The sequence below is a fragment of the Poromitra crassiceps genome (assembly GCF_964638095.1).
Source record: "Poromitra crassiceps genome assembly, chromosome: 4".
Lineage (NCBI taxonomy): Eukaryota > Metazoa > Chordata > Actinopteri > Beryciformes > Melamphaidae > Poromitra > Poromitra crassiceps.
In genome coordinates, this window is record NC_139626.1 from 50,267,448 (window position 1) to 50,279,678 (window position 12,231).

At 50.5% G+C, this 12,231-nt stretch overlaps 1 protein-coding gene across 1 annotated transcript; it reads right to left on the minus strand.

Moving 5' to 3' along the window:
• Positions 1–3,319: 3,319 nt before the first annotated feature.
• LOC310775285 (protein phosphatase 1 regulatory subunit 29-like) lies at positions 3,320–11,360 on the minus strand (the record flags this gene model as incomplete). The annotated part of the gene is made up of 4 exons (XM_083635421.1): positions 3,320–4,895; positions 5,631–6,622; positions 10,366–10,515; positions 11,157–11,360. 4 exons carry the CDS (start codon positions 11,358–11,360, stop codon positions 3,320–3,322), a joined length of 2,922 nt encoding a protein of 973 aa, XP_083491547.1.
• Positions 11,361–12,231: the final 871 nt, after the last annotated feature.

The window sequence follows — 12,231 nt, forward strand, 5'->3', positions numbered from 1 at the left end:
CAAAATAGAAAACTGGGCCCTTTATCAAAACGGGGGCTGTCCAACTGCGCCCCCGGGGGATCCTGCTTTGTGTGTGCAGATACCGAGGGCTTTTATTTGGTCCTCACCCGTCCAAATTAAATTCCATTGATCTGATGGGGCTGAGGAATGACGTGCCTTTGACATCCCATTGTAGATGCTAGTGGCTCTATTGGATTGGCTGCCAGAGTTGACACAGAGAGGTCAGGGGGAAAGGCATTACTCAGTGAAGACCGCAATGGAATGCTATCAGCAGAAACAGTGGCCAGACGCCGAGGAGCTTTGGCAAGAGAGGCCCTTCAAAAGAATCGCCGGAGTAGAAATGAACAGCTTTTCCATTCTGGCGTACTTATAATGGAGTGCTTGACTGACGAGCTAATAGCCCTTAGCCCGGGGCGATGGGTGTGTGAAGTGTTTAATTGGGGAGCGGAATAAGGTAGGCTTCGCTTCTTATGCTAATCCGTGCGCGCCACTCAACGACAGGTTCATCTCGTACCACGTGACCTTTTGAAAAGAGGCGGGTCGACGTCGTCCTCCGCTCTCTCACTTTCCCCAACAGACTCACGCCTCAAACAGCGGGCGGATCCTCCTGACAAAACAACGATATCAGGGTTTGACCGCGTGGAAGATGAAATAGAACCAAATTCCCGACCCCCCGCCCCCCCCCCCTTCCCTGCCCCCCGGCTGTGGAGACTGGCCCTTAGCTGACCAATCAGGCTCAAGAATAACACCCGGGAGGTCGGACCAGCTCTGGCCCGGGCCCAATATGAACAGCCACAGTGAAGCGTGCAAAAATCTGACCTTATTCGGTTTTTCTGTGGACCACCGCTCTCGACAAGAGCTAGTGGCAACGGACAGAGGGGGAACGAGGCTATAAGCATCTGAACAGACTGAGGGGGAGGAACACACAGAGAGAGAGAGAGAGAGAGAGAGAGAGAGAGAGAGAGAGAGAGAGAGAGAGACCAAGAGGAAGACGTCATTAATTTCAATCAAGTTGGCAATCTGGCAGAGTTAATAATATCAGCATGCTCCCCTGACCTCAGCCAATGGTACGGCACCAGCCTCCGCAAATTACTCTTTAATTTACCCCCATTATGTTGGACAGGGCGAGGAGGCGAATTAATTACATATTTGAAAACAGAATATAATCTCAATCAAGATGGGGTCAACGTACAGTATAGAGGAGGCGAGAGAGATCACCGTGCCAGCAGTGAGTGGGCGGAGAGAAAGCCAGCAGCCAAAATGAACGTGGTCGGCAGCGAGGAGGTAGATAGAGGGAGAGCCTGTGAACGCTGTCATTGATATGGACGACGAGTGCTTTTGCATCTTGAGGATCTGAGCCATATGCTGAGTGAGTTTAACAGTGAGAGATGTCTCTCTCGTGTATGGGAATGCTCCCTGCGTGTAAGAAGGTAGAACATCTTTCAAGTGTCCTAATGGGTCCATAATAGCACCAAGCCTTGCTCCATTTCACTTCATCAGATTTCATTTGAACGTCATCGGCATGTTTCAAACTCGAGAGAAGAAAACTAAATAGAAATGTGGTTATGAAACCAAATCGAGCCATCGAAACCCCAGGCTTCCCTTAATCGGGCGGTTACTTTTTTGTGTGTGTTCTCTTCTATTTATCACGTTAAAGAGGACAACCGGATATAATGGATCGTACAAAACCGGTGAAATCGTAACCTCTTGAAGAACGCCTGTCAGGGCACTTTGGTCAGTATAGCAGGCTCCCCTCGGAGCAGAGACGCACGCCGAGCGGGGTTTGAGAACCTCCCCCGGAGCCACATCGCTTTGCTGTTAGAATCCATTTTGCACTATACTGTATACGTGTGCAGCGCAGCGAGCGCTCAACAGAGTTTACGTCTTCTATGCAGCGTCGCCTCGGGGCTGATACATCTCCCGCTGAAAATACATGACCGTCCCTGAACCCTATCTCGTTCTCCTAAACACGCCGCATGCTTCAAGAGGACGAGATGCAGCTACAGCAAAACAGTCCTAACCTCGCACTCAACCCCTTCTCCCTCCAACGTGATTACCGGCATCTTGAATATGTGAGTCAACACCTGTCTCGCCGACCCGCATAGCCCTGCGCGCCAAAAGCAATTTCCGCGTGACTGGCACTATTGAAATGTAAATTCCCCCCCACCTTGGCTTATCAAAAGAAATCCGCTACACCTGTAAATAAGAAATGGCCTAGGAGACAAAAATGCTGGCGGGGTCTGGAAACGGCTTAGTTCACAGTATCTGGATAGGCAGGCAGCTTAGCACACGTACGCACGCACGCGCACGCACACTAACACGCGCACACGCACGCACACACGCACGCGCACAGCTACCCAACTGTTATCTATATGGAAAGCATCTTTACTAAGCTATCCACTTGGCTACCTTGGAGGATACTGAGAAGAATGGAGGACCCCCCCGCCCCCCCCAACGCCATGCACCCACTCACTCACACTCACACACACACAGACAGCGGCATACAAATACATGCACACGCGGCCACGAAAACACGTGTAACCTCCTGTAGGTGTTTCCAATCAATCAGCATGCTTTACACACAGCCTCCCCGACCTACTCTTACAGTATACCGACTAATTACCAGGAAGAACAATTAGCCCGATAAGTATCGCTTAATGTCCTCCTCCCCCGAAGAGAAGAGAGAGAGTCAGGCTATTCTAAAACAAACGCGCCTAATTCCTCATCCGGCGCGCTCATTATCTCCCTGCATGATGCTTCTATAGGAGAGCAGGTGCTGGCAGTGCACTGGAATGATTGTTTTGTGAATGGCAGTCGGATGGGGGATTAGAGAGGGGAGGGACGGCGGCTTAAGTCATGAATGGGGAGATAGCCGAGCGACAGTGTACCAGTAATGAGGTAGAAGACACCTGCTTTTCACCACCTTTTCTAACACGCTCATCAGAGAGGGATTCAGCTGGTCTATACGGAAGCCTGCCAGGACCAAAGTACCCAGCGTGAGGCAGTCTGCTGAGCCGCGTGATTTGTATCCCTCAACGCTCTGTGTTGGGGTGAACGCGGCTTAGTCTCTGGAAGAACTTCTCAAAAGAAGAGCATTGACTTACTCATTGAATACCTTCCCACACACTGCGACGGAACATCCCGACATACCTTTCAGTCTGAATCCAGTGAGCGACAACACATTTTCATTTGAGACCTCGAGACGAATCCCCTCATCATCTGTCCTGCTACATAAACATCTAACTTTCCAAGTCCGCTGTTTTGCATCCGACCTCACAGCGTCCCCCCCTTACGCCTTCCTCCACTCTGCTTCCTCGGCTCACAGCTTCTGCTGGGCAGACACTCCCTTCCAGTAGTCCAGGATATCGTGGAGGTCCTCGTCTTTAGCAAACTGCACCTTCTTGCGCAGGGCGTGGCCCGCCGCTATGTAGGAGGCTTCCTCGCGGGGGCTCTTCTTGTACGGCCGGAATCGCTCCCAGATGCGCAGCGTGCTCTCCGACGAATACTCTGGACTGGAGGAGTAGCCCGAGTTGTAGTTGTGGTGCCGAGAGGGCGAGAGCTGGGAGTAGGCGGCCGTGGCGTCCCGCTTGGTGCGCCCCAGCGGCTTGAGGAACGAGGCCTTTTGGGCCGGCGAGGGCGAGTCGCTGGCGCCCTCGTAGTACAGTGCTGGGAAGGAGTGGCGGTGCTCGGAACTGTGGTAGTCTGGCTGAACCTCCAGGTGGTGCTGCTGCTGCTGCTGCTTCCCGGTGCCTGGCGCCCCCCCTCCACCCCCGTTACCACACCCCATACCACCTCCGTTCATGCTCACCCCACCGCCGTTGACGTTCCCCATCCCATTCCCACTGCAGCCCCCGCCGCCTCCTCCACCACCTCCACCTCCTCCTCCACCACCACAGCCCACGGGGCTGCCTTTCTCCGGGGGGTACTTGCACGGGTCGCCACTGCGCTGGTCAGGGACGTCCACGCTGAACACCCGGGCACTTTTGGCAGATCCGCCTGAGGATGGGGCAGCAGCGCAGCGGTTCTTCACCACCACCGCTGTGTCAGCACTCAGCTGCCTCTGGAGGGGCCGCACCGCGTTGGCCGGGGGTGGATCCCGGTAGGGCGGGGAGAGGAACCCCCCGCCGCTGATGCCCGGCCGCTCGGACAGGGGCATGACCAGGGGCACCGGGGCCATAGAGGGCGGGTGAGGCTGCTGGTGGAGTTGGGGATGAGGCTGGACGTGCGGCTGTGGGTGGGGCTGAGGGTGGGGCTTCGTGTGCACCTTAGGGGAGGAGGCCATGATCTGGTCTCCGGGGTGGCCCGGGGAGAGGGGCAGGAGGTTACGGGCGTGGGAGGCGATGCAGGCCGGAGGCTGGGAGGAGGAGGACACAGGGTGGCCGTTGCCGTTGGTGGCCACGACATTAGCCGAGGCGTCCAGCTTCAGGGCGTCGATGCAGTTGTTGATGATCTGGTTGACCTTGTCCACCTCCTTGGCGATGGTGGAGATCTCCGACGCTGAGCCCCGGCCATCGTCGTCCGAGTCCTCCCCGGCCTCCATCCCGTTCTCGGCCCCGCCTCGCATATCCACCACCGCCTCCGCCCCTCCCCCTGCACCTCCTACTGCCACCCCTCCCTCCCCTGCCACTCCCCCTGTCCTCACATCCATGTAGTTGCCCTTACTGCCCATGGCCTCAGAGAAGGCGGTGGCCATTTTCTCCACCTGAGGCAAGGTGGAGAGGCGGGAGGAGCTGGTGTTGGCTGAGCCGTGGAGCATGCCAGTGCTGGAGGAAGCGGAGGGGGGCAGCTTCCCCCCTGCGCCCCCAGCATGGTGGTGCTGCTGCTGCGCCTGCTCCTGGAGACGCTGCATGGCACCTGGGTCATTAGCCACCGCTGCTGCTGCCTCCGGGCCATACCTAGAGAATAGTTCAAAGTACTTAACACCAAACAAAACAGACAATTATGATTTTCAAATTTATTACACTATCTATTCTACTCAATCCTACACGTATACAAAAACGGTGAACATCATAATTGCATAATTTTGTTTTGTTTTTTATTAAATGTAATGAGTTTGATTATGTCCTCTGAATGATGCCATGGGGTGACACTGGATCCTTGTCGTGTTAATTAAAGGTCTTTGGAAGGATATAGATGAAAAATAGAGTGGCCCATTAGTCTCAATAAAGGGTACGGCTGGGGGGGTGGCGGGTAGTGGGGGGTAGTTTTCAAGTTATTGAGTAGTTTTATGTACTTAGAATAATAAATGAGACAAATGAGACAAAAACAATGCAATATAAACAAACAATGATGCCTACGGCATGAATGTTTCCCAGGAAATCAATTATAACCAAGGTACAGACATAATAGATTTCTGGTCTATTGGGTCAAATAACCATAATGCACTCGGTTACTTATGTGTACTGGTTCCAAAACAATTAATGTTCAAGGGAAAAAAACATGTGTCTGTTATAGTCTTCCTCTCAGCTCTCTACACTAATTACATCACACGTGCACACACACACACACGCACACGCACGCACACACACACACACACACACACACACACACACACACACACACACACACACACACACACACACACACACACACACACACACACACACAAAAAGTCTATAGTAGGCTTATACCTCATCTCCAGGATGGTTTTCTTCACGCTTATTGCCTTCTCCTTCTCCTCCTGGATGCGTCGCCGTCGGAGAAAGTAGTAGACCAACCCAAGCACAATGACCATGCCAAACAGGCAGCCCAGGATGGTCATGATGTAGTGGGTGGTGGTGGACGGATTGGTGCGCTGGTCCTCCGGGCCCGTCGCCCGCGTGGCAAAGAACAGACACGTGTGGTTGTAGCGCTGGGACTTGCTCGCCGACGCCACGCAGAAGGTGTAGTTGGTGTGAGGCTTCAGCTTGTCCAGGGTGATGACCTCCTTCTTGTTCTTCAGGGGCCTGATGTCCGCGACAAAGGTGTAGTTGTACTGGGACAGGATGTACATCTTGCTGTACGGCCGTGGGATGTGCACCAACAGGGTGGCGGCGTTGAGCGAGACCGTCTGAAGCTTGATGGATATCTGATGGCTGTAGTTGGGGTCGGCGGTGGAGGACGCGGTGGGCTGGTGATAGAGGCCGTGTATCTCCGAGCCCATCCCCGAGCCGTCGTCTATGTCCGGCCGCAGCGACGGTATCCCCGGGATGATCATGCCGTCCCGACAGATGGACGACAGGACGGAGCGTGCGTTCCTCCCGTGCCCGGGCAGCGGGCTCAGGAGCGGGTAGCCGGACATCTCCCGGGGCGTGTCGCACTGGAGCCGGTCGTAGGTGTGGGTGACGTTGTTGAACGCCTCCAGCCAAGTGAGAAAGCTGAACAGCTCACAGCCACAGTGGAACGGGTTGCCGGCGAGCTCGCACACCATCAGCCGGTTGAGCACGGTGAAGGTGGACGGGTCGAGGCGGGCCAGCTTGTTGGAGGAGAGGTCCAGGCTGCTGAGGCTGGGGCACTCCCACAGGGCGTTGGTGGCGATGACCTCGATGACGTTGTGCTGGAGGAAGAGGCACTGCATGCGACCCAAGCCTCTCAGCATGCCCTCACTCAGGTTGGTCAGCTTGTTGTAGCCCAGCTGCAGAACCTGAGACAGCAAGAGTGTAGAGAGAATGTAGAGTGAGAATGGCAAAGTTTTTTTTTTTCCGGGGGTCTCTGACACCGGGGACCCCTCTAACCTAACCTCTCCCACCCCCCAAACCTAACCCTAACCCAGACCCTAACCCTGAACCTAACCTCTCCCCAGACCCTACCCCTAACCCTAAAATTTTTACCATTTTACAATTTTGGAGCCGAAATTGTAACATAGCAACGTTGGTCCAAAATGTTGCTATTTTACAGTTTTTTGGGGACTGTGTTGATTTGAAATTATTTAACATTGAAAGAGCATGGTGCATCTTGGAGAGCACATTGCATTAGTATGTGGGAGGGGTATGGGATTTGGGTAAAAAAAGTTTTTTTTAAATCACGTATATACTCGTTTTTGTAACCTGCAGGGGGCACTGTTCCATTTCATTTAACTCCCTCTTGTGAGGAGATGCGGAGGGATGCAAACTAGTCACCTTTAGGTGACAGTCACCCTTTTCATCCTAAAACAGGAGGATTTCTTAGTGGTCTCATGTCTGCCCTGGTATCTGTCACCTTTTTCACTCTCCATGACTTTGCATCCCTTTGTCAGCCCCAGCAGAACACAATCCCTCTTGTGATGTCACTCCTCTTGTGATGTCACACACCTATTTAGAATGCCACCTTTTCCTGCATATTTCTACGCTGGGAGCCTGAGATTTTTTTCTTTTGTGTTTTTTTTTCCTGGGTATTTTTGTACTAATCTTGAGCCCAAAATCTAAGTTCAGATTTGTTTTAACCTCCACCACGCTACCCCCCCACTCCCCATTTGTTTTATCCCATTTTGATCCCCCATTAGTATTCATTTTAATTTGTTTATCCTGTTTGCTGCGCCATCCTCTGACGATCTGGGGAGAGCCGAAAGTGGCTCCATGCTTCCTCCGAGACATGGACAGTTAGCCAGCCGCTTCTTTTCACCTGACAGGGGAAGCTTCACCGGTAGGACATAGCACATGGGAGGATCACGCTATTCCAATGAGTTTCCCTCCCTCTGAACAGGCGCCCCGAACGACCAGAGGAGGCACCACTTCAGCGACCAGGATAATGCATGTTTTTGGTGAGGGGTTCCTATATGAAGGAAACTCCCAGGGGGCACAGAGAGAACATGCAAACTCCACACAGAAAGGCCCTTTTGGGACTCGAGGACATGCGGACGGGCGCGCACTCCTCACAGCGTCCCAGGTGGGAATCGAACCCAGGAACTTCTAGCTGTGAGGCGACAGCGTGCACTACCACTGCGCCACGGTGCCCCACTCCACCATGCTCTTTCACGTTTGTCGGGCGGGGAGCTTTAAAGTAGGCTATAACGATGAGTCAGTATTTATTTTTTTATTTTTATTTTTATTTTTTGATTGACCTTGATGGGATTGATTTCACAGGGACTACATACATTCTAGAGATGCACGGGCCGCAGTTATAACCGCGTTGACCGCGTATATCCCGCTCCGCATCATAAAAATAAACATTCTGATTAATAGCGGATGAGGTGCGGGCGGGTGAAATTATGTATCATTAATGAGAAAACATTATATTAATTACATTCTCTAGTCTATATGAACGTATTTTAACCTTCATTTTTCATCAGGCACTTTATTAGCCGACCATGTATCAAGGAAAGGACCCGAATGGACCAAGGCAGTGGTAAACAATGCATCCATGCGGTAAACGGGGACGGGATGCGTCATGCGTGTATACTTTTCGCAACCCAGTTTAGTGAAACCACGCCCCCATGTGTCACGTCACTTCCCCTCGCTCGCACCGAAGCTGGCAAGCTTGGAAAATACTTGGGGAAACATGAAGATCGCCCATTATGCAGCAGAGCGGATATATACACTTTATGCATAATATGACACATTCATTACATGGAGATATACGACTTTATGCATATAATATGACATTGTTTAAGTAGTAAAACAGATATTAACATTGTTTTTTTCTTGGCTTTTAAAAGCAATCATCTCTGATTCTATAGTAGTAGTATATTGGGGGGTGAAGAGTGTCACCCACACAGCAATTTAACGTTACTATGAAATTTTAATTTTTAAACAGTGATGGTGATCTGAGAAAAATAAGTCCATGACCATAATGATGCTGCATTTGGATTTTGCGACAATCGACTGTATCAATGCACCGCAAAATAACAGGGTGACCATGTACTGTATTTCAGAGTGGAGGTTGACTTGAGCGCAGTCGCATTGCAGGCAGTCTGCAGTAGAAGGGCGTAAAAAACTATCTGTAAATGGATGATCACAAAAAGGTGAACAAATCATATCTGTTTGAAGTTACAATTGACGTTCAGCATTCTGAAGGTTTAATGTTGCGGTTAGGGCAAAGATTCGGTTAATAAACAACTTTTAAGGTGAGCGTTTTGCTACCTTGCTAAGCTAGCAGAGCGGCCCTGTTGGGTCATGCGGCCGTGGGTGTAGTTTCACCTAAACTGGGTTGTGAAAAGTATGGCTCGTATGACGAGATGCCTCAAATTATTAGTCCATATAAGGTGAATGATGTCACCAGAACGAGTAGGAGATGACATAACATAACACAAATTCAGTTTGGGGGATGCTTTTATCCAATCAAGTCAGTTTACATTGGGATACGTGTTTTTTTTTTTTGCATGGGTTGCCTCAGTGGGATTTGTTTTAGCAGTACTGTGAACTTTTGGAAAGCGATCAAGTTCAAGTTCAAGTTCAAGTTCAAGTTTATTCATATGTCCCAGAAGGGCACTTTGGGTTGCAGCAGAGCAAAAAACAAAACAGTCATAAAATCACACAAGACTCGAAATAAAAACATGAAAACAAAGTGCAGACACAAATAGACCATAAAACTATAAAAACCATAAAAGACCATAAAACCATAAACACAAAATGGAGACACAATAGACCACGACATAGTGCAAAGTAAGTTCAGTTCAAAAGTGCCAGTGTAGTTTAAAGTGCATTAGAGACCGATAAGTGCAAAATGCAAGGCAGTCTAAGAAGGAGACTTAGCCACACAGCGCTACATATTACAGAAAGTAAATGCTACAATATAACTATTGTATGGTAGAACATAAATAAATAAAAACATCAAATGGATGTTACATTACTGTATGTTCTCTTAAGTAGCATTTAAAGCTCGAATCGAAGCAGGCACAAAGGAATTCCTATATCTATTTTTCTTGGCCAAGGGAGCACGAAGACGAAGGCCAGATGGAAGCAGCTCATATTCAGAGCACAGCGGATGGGCATTGTCTGAGCAGATAGCCCTTGCTTTTTTCAGCAACTGCAGGTTGAAAATGTGGTCTAGGCTCCTAAAATGGATTCCGGCTATTTTAGAAGCCGTTTTCACGATTCTCCCTAGGGAGTTCCTATTCTTGATGTCGAGGCTGCCATACCAGCAAGCAATAGAGAAGGTGATCACCGATTCAATGAAAGCGCTGTAGAACAATTTCATCAAGGTCTTGTCTACCTGGAATTTGGTAAGTTTCCGGATTCCCAATGGATTTTATACAGTAAAGTTTAGTTTAATATGTCTATTATTGTATTGGATATTTTCTTTTCTTCTTCTCGTCTCATACCGTATTCTTTTCTTCTGTATGTAAAAAAAAAAGAACGAGGGAAAAAAAAGGAAAAAGAATAAAAGTAGCCTATAGGCTATTAACATCTAACTGCGGGAGATTAAATGGGCATGAGGGGAAACCCGGAGAAGTGCTCCTGGCTTGCAGACCTGTAGGTTGGCTTGTCCAGCGAAGGCCCCGTCCTCGATGTAGCTGATCTCGTTCTTGGTGAGATTGAGGTCGGTCAGGTTTGTGAAGCGGTACATGGAAGTGAAGAGCACCGCCTTCAGCTTGTTCTCGTTCAGCCTCAGGTCATGGACCTGAGGAGGAGAGCAGAAGAGAGGGTCATGGACCTGAGGAGGAGAGCAGAAGAGAGGGTCATGGACCTGAGGAGGAGAGCAGAAGAGAGGGTCATGGACCTGAGGAGGAGAGCAGAAGAGAGGGTCATGGACCTGAGGAGGAGAGCAGAAGAGAGGGTCATGGACCTGAGGAGGAGAGCAGAAGAGAGGGCAGGTGATGTAACGCAACCCTCTGACAGCCACAGTGAAGGTCCACAGCTGTAACTGAGCTGAACAGTCTCACAAACAAACCACACTTGACATCATTTGCTCCAGTCTGTGCCTGAGACTTGACCAGAGGACAGGGCAGGACAGATGAGCCGGGTCACAGTAACCTAAATTTGGGAGCAAATCTGGTCCCCTCACTTTACATAAGATCTACATACATACCATACCACCCCCCCCCCCCCACACACACACACACACACACACACACACACCACAACATCATAATCACTGTTGCCTTTGTCATTCAACGTCATCTTCATCATGATTATTATCATCATCATCATCATCAAGTGAATGGCACGTGCTCTTGCTGACACCATCACAGCTTCACGCGCATGAATACATACAATGTTAAAGGCGCCTCTGGCGGGGGAGATATAGGTTCTATTACTGACCGTGTTGTTGATGTGCTGGGGGATGGTCTCGTACGGAGGCTGGTTCTGACTGCAGATAGCCAGCCAGACGTAGCCTTTGTCCCCCTCTATCAGCCAGCAGTCCCCCTTCACCACGCCGGGCAGGCGCAGGAGCAACAGTGCGGGGAGCAGCAGGGAGAGCAGCAGGGAGGGAGACGGGGCGGAGGGGCGGAGTCTGCTGGCCATGGTTCGGACTAGGGTCGTCTGAGGTCGCCTCGGCGGAGGAGAGGAGAGGAGCGGAGGAGGAGCGGAGGAGGAGAGGAGCGGAGGAGAGGAGGAGAGGAGGAGAGGAGGAGCAGCCTCAAACGGGGCGCGGGCTGCAGGTGAGGGGGGCGAGCGAGCGAGCGTGCGGGCGGGCCGCAGTGAGTCCAGAGAAAGGTCAGCGAAAGGGCGTCTCCACGGCGATCACAGCTGAGCTTGCAGCACGGCAGAGAGTCCGGTCCACATCTTTTTAGGTGTTCCACATCGACGGGTTTTGGAGACTGCCGCCCCGGCAACTACTCATGGCCCCCCTGACAACCGTATCCCGTGACGACGCAGACGAGGAAGTATACTCCCTCTCTCAGAAAGACAGAAGACCTGTACAACAGAGAGGAGGGAGAGGGAAAGAGAGAGGGAGGGGATAGAGAGAGAGAGAGAGAGGAGAGAGAGAGAGAGAGAGGAGGGATGAATATTAACATTAATAGTGATAATGACAAAATGATTAAGAGTAGGCAAGAAAATTGTAATACACTTCACATATCCCCGGATCATTTTGAAATTAATTGAGTTTAGGTCTCATTTCTTAAAGCGCTGTGTTAAAAAAAAAACACAAAAAAAAAAAGAGAGAAGAGATATGAATCTAATACCTGTGCCACCCAATCCCTTCGAGGTAACGCACCTCCGTAATAAATCCATTAACTGGCATGATTATTTCATTGAGCCTTAATAATAACGCCCAGAGAAATATATTTTGACATTTCAAACGGAAGCAGACTTTTTACGCCCCGTAATTATTCACGTTCATGAAAGCAACAGCCTCGTATGGGAATACATCTCTTGCTCAGACATTAGCATA